General features: G+C 49.0%; 1 protein-coding gene across 1 annotated transcript in view; it reads left to right on the forward strand.

Annotated features, from left to right (window-relative positions):
• The window catches only part of LOC148502496 (uncharacterized), a 258,997-nt gene that overhangs the window by 42,140 nt on the left and 197,231 nt on the right, over positions 1-19,626 (forward strand). Inside the window, 2 exon segments of the mRNA XM_088449791.1 lie at positions 6,145-6,209; positions 17,746-17,889. Of these exon segments, the coding sequence (XP_088305917.1) occupies positions 6,145-6,209; positions 17,746-17,889 (209 nt within the window).

Raw genomic sequence — 19,626 nt, forward strand, 5'->3', positions numbered from 1 at the left:
ACATATTTGAGTCAGTGACTAAAAGAAAAGAGCATACTGCGAGCAACATAATAAATCCCAACTCCAGTGAGAACTGTGGGACTTATACTATATCCGAGACCGGCTCCCTTCTGCTCGGTTATTACTTTAGATATAAGTGATGTCACTGTCATGCCCTCAGCCGTTCCTCTCCTCCTTCACCCTATCCCTTCCCGTCTCCTCTGTTACCTGTTTCTTTCTGCCTGTTCCCATCTTGCTCACCTCCTTAATCTCTCCCGATCATCTGGCACTGTCCCTTCTGCATTCAAACATGCCCTTGTCTCCCCCATTCTTAAAAAACCTACCCGTGATTCTAACATACTTTCCAACTATCGACCCATCTCTCTTCTCCCTTTTGCTTCCAAACTCCTTGAGCTTATTGTTTACAACCGCCTTACTAAGTTTCTTTCCTCCCACTCCGTCCTTGACTCATTTCAATCTGGCTTCCGTTCTCTCCACTCCACTGAAACTGCCCTCACGAAAGTCAGCAACGACCTCCTTGCTGCCAAATCTAAGGGCCACTACTCTCTGCTCATTCTCCTTGACCTCTCTGCTGCATTTGACACTGTAGACCACCCTCTCCTCCTGCAAAGTACTTACTCTCTCGGTTTACGTGGCACTGCCCTCTCCTGGCTGTCTTCCTACCTCTCTGATCGTTCCTTCTCTGTGTCCTCTCATGACTCCTCTTCCCTCCCCATTTCCACTAACAGTAGGAGTTCCCCAAGGTTCTGTTCTTGGACCCCTCCTTTTCTCCCTATATAAGACCTCTTTATGTGAACTCATAAACTCCTTTGACCTCCAATATCATCTCTATGCTGATGATACTCAAATTTACCTTTACACCCGTGAACTCTCCCCCTCGCTCCTTACCCGTATCTCCAACTGTCTCTCTGCTGTCTCTTCACGGATGTCCCAGCGCTTTCTTAAACTTAACATGTCTAAGACTGAGCTGATCATCTTCCCACCCTCTTCCACTACATCACTTCCCAAAATTTCATTATTTATTGATGGCACAACTATCTCCTCTAGCCCCAAAGTGCGCTGTCTTGGAGTTATCCTAGACTCCTCCCTCTCCTTTAAACCACACATTCAGCACCTTTCACAGTCCTGCCGTTTCCACATAAAAAATATCTCCAGAATTAGACCCTTCCTCACCTAGGATGCCACTAAAACCCTCATCCACTCACTGGTCATCTCCAGATTGGACTACTGTAACCTTCTTCTAGCTGGCCTCCCAGTCTCTCACCTCTCTACACTACAATCGGTTCTCAATGCTGCTGCTCGACTCATCTTAATCTAGTGTTCACTCTAGCTCCGGCGGCAGGCAGGGCACCGGAGCTAGAGAGGGCAAGTTTGTGTGAGCGCCGAAGGCGCGCGCGTCCGAAAAAGGGGAGTGGCAACAGAAAGGGGGCGTGTCTATAAGATGCGTCCCCTTTTTGTCAGACTTGGGGGCGTGCCCGGCACTTACGGACGTGCCGGGCAGCCCCCAAGCGCTGCAGACAGTGAGAATAGATTTCCGGCGACTATTCTCCGGCGGGGACCGGGTCACCGCACATTTCTCCACCCGCGGGACACTGTGACCCACGGGTGAAGACGGCACCCGCAGTTTGTGATGGCAGGGCGCTTTTTGCCCTCCAGAAGGAGGGCAGGGCGCCGCGCCCCGCTAAAACAGCCTAGCGGGAACACTATTAATCTCCAGACGTTCTACATCTGCTTCCCCTCTCCTTCAAGCCCTACACTGGCTCCCCTTCCCCTCCAGATGCCAATTCAAGGTTCTTACACTCGCCTACAAAGCCCTCACCAAATACTCTCCCACATACATTTCTGACCTTCTCTCCCTTCACACTCCCGCCTGTCCACTTCGCTCAACAAATGCATGCCGCCTCTCTTGCCAACTGATTACTTCCTCCCACTCCCGCATCCAAGATTTTGCCCGTACTGCTCCCTACCTTTGGAATGCTCTCTCTCTCCCTATCAGACTCCACCTCTCTACAAATGTTCAAATGGGCTCTCAAGATTTACTACTTCATCATAGCCTTCCAGCTCTCATCCTATCCCACTTCATGCTCTTTCCTCCCCATCTTTCCCTTCTGTGTCACACCTGTCTGTCTGCCCCTCCCTTTTAGAATGTAAGCTCTCACGAGCAAGGACCTCTTCCCTCATGTGCTTCTCTTTACATTTTCTTCTACTCTTCACTCCCCATAAGGGCACCCAACACGTGACTGCCTACTCTCGGCTGCTTATTGTGAGTGTTTTAATCACTATTGCAGCAATGTATATAAATCATGTCCTTGTCCTGCACTGCAATTTACTGTGTTACACTAGGAGGCGTCATCAGGGTAATACAAAGACCTATAAGCGGAGAGCAGACCGTCACATACTGTGGTCAGATACTACAGAGGACAAGCACTAGAGGAGCTCTAATACACTAGGAGGTATCATCAGGGTAATACAATGACCTATAAGCGGAGAGCAGACCGTCACATACTGTGGTCAGATACTACAGAGGACAAGCACTAGAGGAGCTCTAATACACTAGGAGGTATCAGGGTAATACAATGACCTATAAGCGGAGAGGAGACCGTCACATACTGTGGTCAGATACTACAGAGGACAAGCACTAGAGGAGCTCTAATACACTAGGAGGTGTCATCAGTGTAATACAATGACCTATAAGCGGAGAACAGACCGTCACATACTGTGGTCAGATACTACAGAGGACAAGCACTAGAGGAGCTCTAATACACTAGGAGGTGTCATCAGGGTAATACAATGACCTATAAGCGGAGAGCAGACCGTCACATACTGTGGTAAGATACTACAGAGGACAAGCACTAGAGGAGCTCTAATACACTAGGAGGTGTCATCAGGGTAATACAATGACCTATAAGCGGAGAGCAGACCGTCACATACTGTGGTCAGATACTACAGAGGACAAGCACTAGAGGAGCTCTAATACACTAGGAGGTGACATCAGGGTAATACAATGACCTATAAGCGGAGAACAGACTGTCACATACTGTGGTCAGATACTACAGAGGACAAGCACTAGAGGAGCTCTAATACACTAGGAGGTGTCATCAGGGTAATACAATGACCTATAAGCGGAGAACAGACCGTCACATACTGTGGTCAGATACTACAGAGGACAAGCACTAGAGGAGCTCTAATACACTAGGTGTCATCAGGGTAATACAATGACCTATAAGCGGAGAACAGACCGTCACATACTGTGGTCAGATACTACAGAGGACAAGCAGTAGAGGAGCTATAATACACTAGGAGGTGTCATCAGGGTAATACAATGACCAAAAAGTGGATTTACCTTCCGTGGAAATATATGTTATTACAGTAATGGTTTATTGTACTGTAATTTCCCATCATGTAATACTGTATACACACGGTCACTGGACAGTCCGCCATGTAATACTGTATACACGCGGTCACTGGACAGTCCGCCATGTAATACTGTATACACGCGGTCACTGGACAGTCCGCCATGTACTACTGTATACGCGCGGTCACTGGACAGTCCGCCATGTACTACTGTATACGCGCGGTCACTGGACAGTCCGCCATGTACTACTGTATACGCGCGGTCACTGGACAGTCCGCCATGTACTACTGTATACGCGCGGTCACTGGACAGTCCGCCATGTAATACTGTATACACACGGTCACTGGCTAGTATACCATGTAATACTGTATACACAGTCACTGGCTAGTATACCATGTAATACTGTATACACAGTCACTGGATAGTATACCATGTAATACTGTATACACACGGTCACTGGATAGTATACCATGTAATACTGTATACACACGGTCACTGGATAGTACACCATGTAATACTGTATACACACGGTCACTGGATAGTATAGCATACCATGTAATACTGTATACACACGGTCACTGGATAGTATACCATGTAATACTGTATACACACGGTCACTGGATAGTATACCATGTAATACTGTATACACACGGTCACTGGATAGTATACCATGTAATACTGTATACACACAGTCACTGGATAGTATACCATGTAATACTGTATACACACGGTCACTGGATAGTATACCATGTAATACTGTATACACACGGTCACTGGATAGTATACCATGTAATACTGTATACACACGGTCACTGAATAGTATACCATGTAATACTGTATACACACGGTCACTGGATAGGATACCATGTAATACTGTATACACACGGTAACTGGATAGTATATCATTATAATTGCAGGAGAAGGGTGAGGAGTTATTTGTGTATTACAGTAACTGTCTATGGGTGATATCTCTGTTGTATTGTGTTTATTGTAATGGAATATTGGTCATTGCTCTTATATAGTATAAAGATGCTGTAAATATACTATTATTGTGTAGTCAGTAACCTGTTATAAGAAGAAGCAGCCACTTGTACAACGACCCCTGACATAGAAGGAGCAGGTACTAAGGAAAGGTCTCCATATAGCTGTATATATTATTACACATCAGTACACTGCTCCCAGGTAAGTGCACACGGGATACTCACACTATCTATTAGATAAGCTGGGGTGGGGGCACTAATCACTAATTCCTCAAAAAGAGGGGTCCATCATCATTTAAGTCGCCCAATGATAGTAGTATAACGCTCTCTATGAGGGTTACACGGCGACTCTCCGTCCTGCCCATGGTGATCCGCGTAACCCCAACACTTCTCCAACATGATGGTGTGACAGCAGGTGCCCCAGAGCCCCCCACATTCTGTAATGCTGGGGAGGGGCTTTACTAGGCCACACCCACTGATGCTACATTTTAGCGGTGAGACCATGTGTCATTGCCCCATTTTCCGTCACACTGGGGGGAATCCCTGCACTCCGGCAGCTACTGACAGCCCCCAGCCCCCTCCCAACACTAAATAGCCGCCGCGCATATGCACAATGTAACAATTTTTAGGGAATCTCTATTCAAAAACATGTGGTTGTAGCTGGCGCTGCCAGGGGAGAGGGAATAGTACCTAGGGCAGGTGCTGGAATGGGCATCTCAGTGCTACACAGAGGGTACAGCTGCCCGTTCCTGCCATCACTTCCCCTCATTTTGTACCCTGACCCGTGCCCAGTCCCTGATCTGCTCAGTGTCAGTAATGCTGATGGGCAGGATGCGGGGGCCAGGGACAGAACCCATGTAATAGATGGTAGGGATCATGTAGGGATCCTGACTGACTAGATATGGTGCGGCCATCTTGTCACAGGACTGCTCCCTGTGACCCCAGCTCTTACCATGGTGTCAGCCAGTGACCCTCAGTGATGTAACACCCCAGGGTAACCCCACACCTGCATAAGCCCCAGGCTGGCGGTGACGAAACTGTGCCAGTATACATGGTGGGTGCAATGGCTGGTGTCTCACATGTGAGACAGTGGGGGTTGGGCAGAGGGGGCACATGAGACAGTGGGGGTTGGGCAGAGGGGGCACTTGAGACAGTGGGGGTTGGGCAGAGGGGGCACTTGAGAGTGGGGGGTGGGCAGAGGGGGCACATGAGACAGTGACTTTATAGACAAAGCCTTGCCTAGCCTATGAATTCCATCATGCTATCTTACATCCCCATCCCTTCCATTGCATGGTACCCCTGCCCACCAGCTTCCCCCTCACACTGCCATCTGCCCCACATGCTCCCAGCTTCCCCCTCACACTGCCATCTGCCCCCCATGCCCCCAGCTTCCCCCTACACTGCCATCTGCCCCCCATGCCCCAGCTTCCCCCCCCACACTGCATTTGCCCCAGCTCCCCCCCCCCCCCACACTGCCATCTGCCCCCCATGCCCCCAGCGCCTTCTCTGACCTTAGTCTCTTCCAACGCAGCCTGCAGGAACCGGGAACTCTGTGTGTGGTCTCATCCCATGATTCAACGCTACCTGATGACGTCAGAAGAAACGAACCAATACCCTGCCAATCACACCCAACTTCTCGGCTGTGCGTTCCACGTTACTTCCGGTCTGTGCATTCCACCTTACTTCCGGGCTGTGCATTCCACCTTACTTCCGGATTCTGCGTTCCACTTTTCTTTCGGGATGTGCGTTCCAATCTACTTCCGGGCTGTGCGTTCCACATTACTTCCGGGCTGTGCGTTTCACACACAGGAAATGTGATCTCACCCATTGCTGCACCTTCCGGGTGTCCGGCCCAGAGTGTCCGGCAGCAGCAGGTAACGGTGTCCTACTATACAGGGAGAGCAGCATGTGGTGTCCTGTTTTTATTATTATACAGGGGGAGCAGCCTGTGGTGTCCTGTTATAATTACTATACAGGGGGAGCAACCTGTGGTGTCCTGTTATTATTTTTATTATTATTATACAGGGGAGCAGCCTGTGGTGTCCTATTATTATTATACAGGGGAGCAGCCTGTGGTGTCCTATTATTATTATTATACAGGGAGAGCAGCCGGTGGTGTCCTGTGATTAATATTATACAGGGGGAGCAGCCTGTGGTGTCCCGTTATTATTATTATACAGGGGGAGTGACCTGTGGTGTCCTGTTATTAATATTTTACAGTGGGAGCAGCCCGTGGTGTCCTGTTATTATTATTATATAGGGAGAGTGACCTGTGGTGTCCTGTTATTATTATTATATAGGGAGAGTGACCTGTGGTATCCTGTTATTATTATACAGGGGGAGCAGCCTGGGGTGTCTTGTTATTATTCAATTAGTTTGGAAAACGGCAGGGTTTTTTTTTCGACATTGGTGAAAACGGACAATTTTTGACAAAAGAAACATCGGAAATGGCTGATTTTCCCCAAATAACAGCGGAAACAGCAAACAGGTGAAAATGGAGAAAAAAGTTTTCTCCATCCGAGATCAGGAGAAAAAAAAGCCAAAACTCTATTTTTGGCTAAAAGTCTGGGGATTTCTTTCAGGAACCTTTGGACACCCCCCTCCCCCCTTCATGATAAATTAACCCCCCAAAAATGTGAAAGTTGCGGACGTTGGTGAAAAACGACTGTGCAAAATTTGGGTGGAAATGTTTTTTTTAACATGATAGAGCTATTTTTTTTCCAGGAAATTACTGTCCCACGTAAATTGGGAGAACGTTAAAATGGGCGCAAGTATATTTTCATGTTGTAAAAATGCAATTTTAAAAACCTTTAATAAACCGCCTGCTGCGTCTGCATGTGATGTTTAAAACACTTGACGCATCCATATTGCCCCCCCAAAAATTAGATCCAGTATGTTAAAGTCATTTTTATTTATTTTTGTTTTCACCCAAGATTTGCGCTGCAGTTTTTTGCCAAAGTACGCAACTTAAGAAACATATTGGGGGTAATTTATCATTAGGGGGATGTCCAAAGGGTTCTGAAAGAAATCCCCATATTTTTAGCAAAAAATAGGGATTTTTGTTTTTGCCGTTTTCTGGCGAATGTCGACCGTTTTCGCCGCTAATTGAATACGGCCCTAACTCTGCAGAGTGTTCCTGTAACAGAGTATTAGGATTCTAAACCAAATAAGCGAGGAGAAATAGACTGCGCACACTAGCGGCAGCAGTAAAGGAGTGCTAAAAAGAGGTCATCCACCTCTCAAAAGGTACAATAAAACAAAGACCAAGCACCCCTACTCCTGTGCACAGCTAATAAACAATTCAATATATATTGATCAAAGCTAATGGTATTTGAGTGAACTAATCAATATAAAATAGATGGTAGGCGCTCTCAGGGTATTCCTCTAACTTACTCAACCACTAGCAGCTTACTCTATGAGGTGTTCCAACCTCCTATGATTATGGTAGTAATTATGGGGGAAGGGTAAGCGCTCTGTGGTATAATAGATAATATGAATGTATACTATGAAATTACAGCCAACACACATAATTTCATAGTATACATTCATATTCTCTATTATATTATAGAGCGCTTACCCTTCCCCCATAATTTGAGTGAACTAACTCTCAAAAGAAACATATAATAATCTCTATATCAAAGTCACTTCTTTTCAGTTTGCTCCATATAATGTCGTTGGCCGATACGGGACTTCTCTTCTGTCAAACGTATAATGACCCAATCTTCAAAAGGTGGGGTGAATCTCAAAATATCCTCAGGAGAGGGGAAAAGAGAAGAAGGAAAACCAATGGTACAGTACTTCCAGAGCTGTAACTAGACTTTTTGGTGCCCTGTGCCAGAAAGAGCATTGACGCCCCCTCATTTTTCAAAGGGACATAATGCACCCAAAAAAGAGCCAAACAGCGCCCCCTGACCTATAGTGCCCTGTGCGATGGCACCGGCCGCACTACCCTAGCTACGGCCCTGAGTACTTCTCAGACAGGCATGTGGCTGTAATGATTCTCTACTTCGAATATTTCAGTATATCAATCACATACCGAACTCACGTTAAAAACAGTGTATATACCACCCAAAAAGGTGGTATATACTCCGAGACACACACACGACTGGTGAGTGACCTGTGGGGTGGTCTGCAGACCGAGATAAAGACCCTGGGGAGTCCTAAAGATCCCTGACACATCATTACCCATACAATAAAAGCTGACAATAAGGACATATTATTACCCATACAGTACAAGCTGACAATAAGGACATATCATTACCCGTACAGTACAAGCTGACAATAAGGACACATCATTACCCGTACAGTACAAGCTGACAATAAGGACACATCATTACCCGTACAGCACAAGCTGACAATAAGGACACATCATTACCCGTACAGCACAAGCTGACAATAAGGACACGTCATTACCCGTACAGTACAAGCTGACAATAAGGACACATCATTACCCGTACAGCACAAGCTGACAATAAGGACACGTCATTACCCGTACAGTACAAGCTGACACTATGGACACATCATTACCCGTACAGTACAAGCTGACAATAAGGACACATTATTACCCGTACAGTACAAGCTGACAATAAGGACACATTATTACCCGTACAGTACAAGCTGACAATAAGGACACGTCATTACCCGTACAGCACAAGCTGACAATAAGGACACATCATTACCCGTACAGCACAAGCTGACAATAAGGACACGTCATTACCCGTACAGCACAAGCTGACAATAAGGACACGTCATTACCCGTACAGCACAAGCTGACAATAAGGACTCATCATTACCCGTACAGTACAAGGACACGTCATTACCCGTACAATACAAGCTGACAATAAGGACACGTCATTACCCGTACAGCACAAGCTGACAATAAGGACACGTCATTACCCGTACAGCACAAGCTGACAATAAGGACACGTCATTACCCGTACAGTACAAGCTGACAATAAGGACACGTCATTACCCGTACAGCACAAGCTGACAATAAGGACACGTCATTACCCGTACAGTACAAGCTGACAATAAGGACACATCATTACCCATACAGTACAAGCTGACAATAAGGACACATCATTACCCGTACAGTACAAGCTGACAATAAGGACACATCATTACCGTACAGTACAAGCTGACAATAAGGACATATCATTACCCTTACAGTACAAGCTGACAGTAAGGACACATCAATACCCGTACAGTACAAGCTGACAATAAGGACACATCATTACCCGTACAGTACAAGCTGACAATAAGGACACGTCATTACCCGTACAGTACAAGCTGACAATAAGGACACGTCATTACCCGTACAGTACAAGCTGACAATAAGGACACATCATTACCCGTACAGCACAAGCTGACAATAAGGACACGTCATTACCCGTACAGCACAAGCTGACAATAAGGACACGTCATTACCCGTACAGCACAAGCTGACAATAAGGACACGTCATTACCCGTACAACACAAGCTGACAATAAGGACACATCATTACCCGTACAGCACAAGCTGACAATAAGGACACGTCATTACCCGTACAGCACAAGCTGACAATAAGGACACGTCATTACCCGTACAGCACAAGCTGACAATAAGGACTCATCATTACCCGTACAGTACAAGGACACGTCATTACCCGTACAGCACAAGCTGACAATAAGGACACGTCATTACCCGTACAGCACAAGCTGACAATAAGGACACGTCATTACCCGTACAGCACAAGCTGACAATAAGGACACGTCATTACCCGTACAGCACAAGCTGACAATAAGGACACATCATTACCCGTACAGTACAAGCTGACAATAAGGACACATCATTACCCATACAGTACAAGCTGACAATAAGGACACATCATTACCCGTACAGTACAAGCTGACAATAAGGACACATCATTACCGTACAGTACAAGCTGACAATAAGGACACATCATTACCCGTACAGTACAAGCTGACAGTAAGGACACATCAATACCCGTACAGTACAAGCTGACAATAAGGACACATCATTACCCGTACAGTACAAGCTGACAATAAGGACACGTCATTACCCGTACAGTACAAGCTGACAATAAGGACACGTCATTACCGTACAGTACAAGCTGACAATAAGGACACATCAATACCCGTACAGTACAAGCTGACAATAAGGACACGTCATTACCCGTACAGTACAAGCTGACAATAAGGACATATTAGTAAGATCTCCTGATAGGACAGTCTGTGATCTCTGTGCCAGGTTCATGACATATTATATCCCCTTCTACCAATGATCTTATTACTGACCATGTATTAGCCCTGACTCAGCTATCACTCAGTAACTCTCTTGTCTACTTCAGGGTCCATAGGGTATCCACAGGATACCTTGGGGTATAGGTGTGATGTCAGTCGCTGGGCACCATAGAGTTAAGCTTTTCAGCCTCCCAGGATGCACTAGGGTCCCCCTCCTATACCCCGCCCCCGAGCCAAGGCACCTCAGTTTAGTTTGGTGCCCGGCCGGCGTCGGGTGCACCTGTCGGAGTGGGGGCTAGAAGAGCCCCTGAAGCTTTCTTCAGTGCAGCTGTGGCTGCACATCTGGATGTACAGCATGGACAGTCAGTCCTGACGTCCATGCTGTCTTCCCTACACCCCCGCCGGTACCAGAACGCCGGTACCGATCCGGGGATGCTGGTGAGCATCTGGGGTCACAGCTAGCGGTGACCCCAGATGTTCCGGACCATGGCCGGATCCAAGGGGGACAAAGGTAAGCAGCGGGGTCCCGCGGTGGGTCCCCGCTGGTCACATGGTCCTAAGTCCCCAGGCAGGGGGCTCCCTGGGGACTGGCTGCAGCGTGGAGCCAGGCGACCAACCTGCGCTTTCCACTACCCCCTGGGACAGCGGACCGCAGCAGAGCGGTAGCGCTGCGGCGTCCCAGGGGTTAAATGCATGCCAGGGGAGCGCGCCTTCCCTGTCTCACAGCCGGCGCCTCCCCCGCTGCACACAGCCCTCTCTGCATGCTGCCGACTAGTCCTGTGGCAGCGCTCCTCCCCCAGGCCAGCCTCCTCTCTGCTCCTCGGCGGCCATCTTCTCCAGAACGCATGGTGAACGCTGCTGGAAGCGCTGGACGGAAGCATCGTGGTCTGGGTCCCCCCGCATACCTCTCCTCCGCTGTGGCTCAGGTCTGTGTATGCAGCGCTGTGTCCTACCAGGCCCTGTGTCTGTGTAGTTGAGTGATCAGCGCTGTTAGTGCAGGAATTGTTATCTCTCTGCATTGTATGTGACTGTGCTAGCGCTGCCTGTAACTTTTCTTCTCTAAACTGTCAGCTTTATTACTGTCCCTGTTCTTTCTGCTAAAGCCCTTGCGGTGCGGTGCTGCAGGGTGGTCTCTCGCCTATTTAATACTTAATTGGTGAGAGAGGTCACAAACGTGGTGCCATCATGTCTGAAAGTGATTTTCCCCTCTGGTTACAGTGTACCACGTGCAAAGTACCGTTAGCGGAGGGGGAGGGTAGCGCGGAGGGCCTTTGCCGGCAGTGTTTGTCCATGGCGCGGCCTATTACGGTTACAGCACCGGTACAGGAGCCGCCCTGGGCTTGTTTCGCTCAGGCGTTAACAGCTTTAGTGGGCCAGTTAGCTCCGCAGCCCGCGTTTACTCCGATGGGTTTGTCCCAGCAGTCTGTGGTGTCGTCACCCATGCAGGGGTTCCCACGACAATTGGTGGTACCCCACAGTCTCCCTATTTCCCCGCTCCCGGGTTCTCAGGAGCCAGCGTGGGTTAACTCCCTGACGAGTTCTGTACAGCACTTGTCGGATGTGTTGCAAGGGGAGTCTGTGATGCGGCCTCATAAAAGGCCGGTGGCGTCTCTGTCCGCTCCTTATGAGGATGACGAAGGGACGTCTGATGATGGGGAGATTCTGGATCCTTACGATCAGGAACCTCTCCATACTAAGGACGCTGATGCTAAGTCCAAAGTATATATTCCTGGACTTATTCGGGCGGTCCGCACAGCCTTGGTGATTGAGGACGAAGTTCCCCCAGCGGCTAAATCTAAGTATGCCTTTTTCAAAGATGTGAAGGGCGATGCCACAGTCTTTCCTCTTTCGGGTCAGTTGGTGGACCATTTAGAGGAGGCGTGGAAACAGCCTGGCAAGCGATACCAGCCGCAGAGACGCCTGGCGGTGGCTTATCCGTTCGCGGATAATTATTTTGCTAAGTGGGAATCCCCTCCACAGGTGGATTCTCACGTGACCCGTCTTGTCCGTAGTGCCACATTGCCGATGCCATCCATGTCCTCCCTTAAGGATGCTACGGACCGCAAGGTAGAAATCTGCCTGAAGTCCGCTTATTCCCTTGCAGGGGGGGCAGCACGGCCGGCTATGGCCATTTGCTGGGTTGCCAGAGCGATGGAGCGCTGGGCGGATTCATTAGAGGCTTCTTTTGAATCCGACTGTCCGGCCGAACAGGCGGAGTTGATTGGCAATCTCCGTGATTCGGCCACCTACATCAACGAGGCGGCTCTAGACATTAGTACTCTGGTGTCTAGAATTTCTTCAGCAGCGGTAGCTGCTCGTCGCACCTTGTGGCTGCGATCCTGGAAGGCGGACGCAGATTCCAAGAAAGGTCTGGAAGCGCCGTTTACCGGAGAAGTTCTCTTCGGTCCGGATCTGGATAAGATTGTGGCCACGCTGGCGGCAGCCAAATCTGCTTGTCTCCCGTCGGCCGCTGCTCCTTCTGGTTCTGGACCATCGTCCTTTCGGTCATCTAGGGCCCAGGGCAGGCCCAAACCACAGTCGTTTCCTCGACAGGCTGGCCCTAAGAAATCGGTCAAGCCCCGGAAGCAGGCATGGAGTACCAGACGTCCGGCCCCCAAGCCAGATGACAAGCCTGCGGCCTGACGGTCCGGGCCTCCCTTTGGGGGATCCCATGGTGGGAGGCCGCCTGCTACAGTTCGCCCAGTGTTGGTCGACCACTACGACAGACACTTGGGTTCTGGAGGTGGTTTCCCACGGATACGCCCTCTCCTTCCGGCACAGATCCCCGGCTCGCTTCTTCACCACGGGTCTACCATCAGACCGGAACAAGGCTACGGAGCTGCGGAAGGTATTGCACACTATGCTCCAGGCTGGAGTTATAGTGCCTGTTCCATTCTCCCAGAGGGGCCAGGGTTTCTATTCAAATCTATTTTTGGTACAGAAACCCAATGGGTCATATCGTCCGATTCTCAACCTCAAAGCACTCAACAAGTCTTTGCGGGTCCCGAAGTTTCGGATGGAGACCCTACGGTCCATCATTCTGGCGCTGGAACCTGGGGACTACATGGTGTCATTGGACATACAGGACGCTTACCTGCATGTCCCTATTCTTTTGCGCCATCAACAGTTCCTCAGGTTTGCAATCCGCAGCGACCACTTCCAGTTTCGGGCGTTACCTTTTGGCCTGGCAACAGCACCACGTGTTTTCACCAAGGTGATGGCGGTCATGGCGGCTTCTCTGCGGCTGCAGGGAGTCCGCATGTTGCCGTATTTGGACGACCTGTTATTGGTGGCAGGATCTCCAGAGCTCCTGTTACGCCACTTGGACCTGACCATTGCACTGCTGCAACGGCACGGCTGGCTAATCAACTGGCAGAAGTCCACTCTAATCCCGTCTCGGAGGATTCTGCATCTTGGAGCCTTATTGGACTCGGGACAGCAAAGGATCTTCGTGACGGAGGACAAGATCTCTGCTTTACAGTCAAGGGTGCGCAGTTGCCTCCACAGCCGCCGGGTGTCCTTACACTCGGCGATGAGGTTACTGGGCTCCATGGTGTCGGTGTTCGACATGGTGGAATACGCCCAGTTTCACTCCAGACCTCTGCAGCACCTGATCCTGTCCAAGTGGAACGGGCTGCCTCAGTCTCTGAAGTCCCAGACGATTGTGCTCACCCCGGAGGTTCGCCTGTCCCTTGCGTGGTGGTTACAGACGATCCACCTCAACAAGGGACGTCCGTTCTGGGTTCCAAATTGGGTCCTGTTTACAACGGACGCCAGTCTTCGGGGCTGGGGAGCAGTTTCGGGTCCACACTTGTTCCAGGGCAGGTGGACGCCAACACAAGCGGAGCTTCCAATAAATATCTTGGAACTCCGTGCGGTCTTCAATGCTCTCCAGCAGGCACAGCGGTTTCTCCAGGGTCGCCCGGTGCAGGTCCAGTCGGACAACGCTACCACCGTGGCCTACATAAACAGGCAAGGAGGAACTCGCAGTCGGGCGGCTCTCGTAGAAGTCTCTCGGATCCTGGTTTGGGCGGAGCGCAATCTTCCGGCCATATCAGCGGTCTTCATCCCGGGAGTGCTCAATTGGGAGGCGGACTTTCTAAGTCGCCAAGACGTTCATCCAGGGGAATGGTCCCTGCACCCGGACGTTTTTCAACTACTGGTGGACAGGTGGGGTCTTCCAGAAATCGACCTCATGGCGTCCCGGCACAACAACAAGTTGCCGGTGTACGGGTCTCGCACAAGAGACGAAGGGGCGTCTCTGGTGGATGCTCTGTCCGTCCGGTGGACGTTCCGGTTCGCATACCTGTTCCCTCCGGTCTCCCTTCTTCCACGGGTAATCCGGAAATTCAAACAGGAAGGAGGGACGCTCCTGTTGATAGCTCCCGCGTGGCCCAGACGGCACTGGTTCTCAGACCTTCAGGGTCTGTCCGTGGACAGTCCTCTGCGGTTGCCGCTACGACCGGACCTTCTGTCTCAGGGTCCTTGCCTTCACCCGGACCTGACTCGGCTGTCTTTGACGGCGTGGCTGTTGAGACGGCCATGCTGAGGTCCCGGGGGTTTTCCAGCTCTGTGGTGCGTACCATGTTACGAGCTCGGAAACCGTCTTCCGCGAGGATATACCATCGCGTGTGGCATACGTTCTTCCAGTGGTGTCGACCGAGAGGTTATGCACCGCGGGAGTTTCGTCTGTCTCGGATTCTCGCCTTCCTGCAAGCGGGACTAGATCATGGGCTTCGCCTTGCTTCTTTGAAGGTACAGGTTTCGGCCCTATCTGTCTGGTTTCACCGTAGGATTGCTACAATCCTGGATGTGCGCACCTTTATGCAGGGTGTTCTCCGCATTCAGCCGCCCTTTGTTCCACCTGTGGCGCCTTGGGATTTGGCTGTGGTCCTGAGGGCTCTCCAAGGACCGCCGTTTGAACCACTGGGCTCAGTGGATCTTAAATGGCTAACAGCTAAGACTGTTTTCCTTCTGGCCATTGCTTCGGCCAGACGTGTTTCTGAGTTAGGGGCTCTTTCTTGTAGACCCCCTTTCTTGGTTTTTCATGGGAACAGGGCAGTGCTCCGCACTCGGCCCGAGTTTCTTCCCAAAATTGTTTCCCAGTTTCATGTTAACGAGGAAATAGTTGTTCCGGCCTTTAACTCACCGGGTCTTTCCGTGGGTGAGGCCTCTTTGGATGTTGTGCGGGCCTTAAGGACTTATGTTGACCGCACTTCTTCGTTTAGGAAGTCGGACGCTTTGTTTGTCCTCTATGGCTTCCGTAAAAAGGGTTGGCCTGCTTCAAAGCAAACTTTGGCAGCCTGGATCCGTATGGCTATTTCTGAAGCTTATCTTCATGAAGGCCTACCGGTCCCACCTTCTCTGAAGGCTCATTCCACTAGGTCTGTGGGTCCTTCGTGGGCAGCTCGACGTGGTGCCTCGGCAGTTCAGATCTGCAAGGCTGCTACGTGGTCCTCTGTCCATACCTTCGTGAGGTATTACAGGTTTGACACCTTCGCCTCTCAGGATGCTTCCTTCGGGCGGCGGATTCTCCTTTCTGCACAGGAGCGTCCCCACCCTTAAAGGATACTGCTTTGGGACATCCCCAAGGTATCCTGTGGATACCCTATGGACCCTGAAGTAGAAAATATGAGATATGGTAAGAACTTACCCTTGTTATCTCTATTTCTACGAAGTCCATAGGGTTCCACAGGACTCCCGCCCTGTCGCACCTGTGCTGCAGATGGGCTTTGCTCTGGTCACCGGTTTTCCGTCTCCCTCTGGTGAGAATGTGATTCTTGTATGTGTCCAGATCTTTTTTCTCTCTCTTCCTTCTCCTCCTCCGGCCTATGGCTTGATAACTAACTGAGGTGCCTTGGCTCGGGGGCGGGGTATAGGAGGGGGACCCTAGTGCATCCTGGGAGGCTGAAAAGCTTAACTCTATGGTGCCCAGCGACTGACGTCACACCTATACCCCAAGGTATCCTGTGGAACCCTATGGACTTCGTAGAAATAGAGATAACAAGGGTAAGTTCTTACCATATCTCATATTTTCTCTCGGGCTAGTAATGATTATAGTCAGAGGAATGTGGCTTTTATACCTTGTGTCACTATGTACAAACGTATTACTACAATCCTAATACTCTGTTACAGGAGCTCTCTGCACAGTTACTGGGTGTGTAACTATATTTCCTTGTAACATAAAGATATACACCTGAGAGACTGACATTATACATCTAAGTGCATTGGTTTGTTTTATGTGTTATTGTCTATAATAAATGTAATGTGTTATTATTATATACTCTTACCTCACTCCTATTATATAATAACACCTGACAGCACAACCACAATTTCCCCTGACTCCCTGAGCTGAGACTGTCTGTCAGGGCGTCTTGTTATCCTGAGCAATAGAGACTCTCTCAGAGACAGCCAGTGGCTGTGACAGTCCCCAGATCCTCAGAGTGTCACTGATTATCCCCCAGGACATGTCTCACCCCACCCTACGCTGCACACACACGGCCGGCAGGCTGGTCACACATGTAACATACATCTGAGGTGCGGTCATTTGTCATTTCATCATTTGTGCAGAGTGACTGATGGGATTCTGTATTGTGTAACCCTTTGTGTGTCCCCTGGGCTGCCTGCTGTCCTATCCCTGTGTTATTAACCTCTTCTGTTCCCTTCCCCCTCCCCTGTGTTACTGACACCTCTGTACAGCTGTTACACCCCCTGTTGTGTGCTCTGTATTCCTACGTTACTTCCCCTCTCCCCATATCTGCACCCCTTCTGCTCTCCTGTGTACTCCCCCCTCACACCCCTGTTATCTGTATGACCTCATTATAGTCACAGATTCTCTCAGTTTCTGGAATAAATTTAAAACAAAATAAAAAAATCCCCAAATCCCTAATTAATGTGTTTGTAAAAGATTCACGTGGAGCAAATTGCACCAAATCTGTGTCTGGGAGGAATAAGACCCCCGGCCAGGAGAGGAGCATTGGTGTAACCTTATACAGTACAGCGTTGTGTGACGGCCTCTGAGGAGCCTTATGGGGCTGGGTCACAGGAACCTCTGACAGACACTGACCAGAGCTCTATGGCTGGGGGGAAAGAGGAGACATACTGGTCACTCAGTGTTACATGTCTGACTGTGTTACATGTGTTCTCTGTGATATTTATTCCTAGATAGTCCTGCTGTGAGGAACCAGAGTCTATTACACGTCACACATTCTGTATTCTCACTGATTCATTGAGGATGGACAAGGACGGGAGTCACAGGACTGAGAGGATCTTACATCTCACCCTGGAGATCATCTATCTGCTGACTGGGGAGGTGAGAGGGTCTGGGGGTGTCACAGTGACATCACTTATATCTATAGTAATAATACAGGGACATGACTGGGGAGGTGAGGGGATCTGGGAGTGTCACAGTGACATCACTTATATCTATAGTAATAATACAGGGACATGACTGGGGAGGTGAGAGGGTCTGGGAGTGTCACAGTGACATCACTTATATCTATAGTAATAATACAGGGACATGACTGGGGAGGTGAGGGGGTCTGGGGGTGTCACAGTGACATCACTTATATCTATAGTAATAATACAGGGACATGACTGGGGAGGTGAGAGGGTCTGGGAGTGTCACAGTGACATCACTTATATCTATAGTAATAATACAGGGACATCACTTATATCTATAGTAATAATACAGGGACATGACTGGGGAGGTGAGGGGATCTGGGAATGTCACAGTGACATCACTTATATCTATAGTAATAATACAGGGACATGACTGGGGAGGTGAGGGGATCTGGGAGTGTCACAGTGACATCACTTATATCTATAGTAATAATACAGGGACATGACTGGGGAGGTGAGGGGATCTGGGAATGTCACAGTGACATCACTTATATCTATAGTAATAATACAGGGACATGACTGGGGAGGTGAGGGGATCTGGGAATGTCACAGTGACATCACTTATATCTATAGTAATAATACAGGGACATGACTGGGGAGGTGAGAGGGTCTGGGAGTGTCACAGTGACATCACTTATATCTATAGTAATAATACAGTGACATCACTTATATCTATAGTAATAATACAGGGACATGACTGGGGAGGTGAGGGGATCTGGGAGTGTCACAGTGACATCACTTATATCTATAGTAATAATACAGGGACATGACTGGGGAGGTGAGGGGATCTGGGAATGTCACAGTGATATCACTTATATCTATAGTAATAATACAGGGACATCACTTATATCTATAGTAATAATACAGGGACATGACTGGGGAGGTGAGAGGATCTGGGAGTGTCACAGTGACATCACTTATATCTATAGTAATAATACAGGGACATGACTGGGGAGGTGAGGGGATCTGGGAGCATCACAGTGACATCACTTATATTTGTAGTAATAATACAGGGACATAACTGGGGAGGTGAAAGGATCTGGGAGTGACACAGTGACATCACATATATCTATAGTAATAATACAGGGACATGACTGGGGAGGTGAGGGGATCTGGGAATGTCACAGTGACATCACTTATATCTATAGTAATAATACAGGGACATGACTGGGGAGGTGAGGGGATCTGGGAGTGTCACAGTGACATCACTTATATCTATAGTAATAATACAGGGACATGACTGGGGAGGTGAGGGGATCTGGGAGTGTCACAGTGACATCACTTATATCTATAGTAATAATATAGGGACATGACTGGGGAGGTGAGAGGGTCTGGGAGTGTCACAGTGACATCACTTATATCTATAGTAATAATACAGGGACATCACTTCTATCTATAGTAATAATACAGGGACATGACTGGGGAGGTGAGAGGATCTGGGAGTGTCACAGTGACATCACTTATATCTATAGTAATAATACAGGGACATGACTGGGGAGGTGAGGGGATCTGGGAGTGTCACAGTGACATCACTTATATCTATAGTAATAATACAGGGACATGACTGGGGAGGTGAGAGGATCTGGGAGTGTCACAGTGACATCACTTATATCTATAGTAATAATACAGGGACATGACTGGGGAGGTG

The sequence above is a fragment of the Taudactylus pleione genome, unplaced genomic scaffold (assembly GCF_031769625.1).
Source record: "Taudactylus pleione unplaced genomic scaffold, aTauple2 ptg000495l, whole genome shotgun sequence".
Lineage (NCBI taxonomy): Eukaryota > Metazoa > Chordata > Amphibia > Anura > Myobatrachidae > Taudactylus > Taudactylus pleione.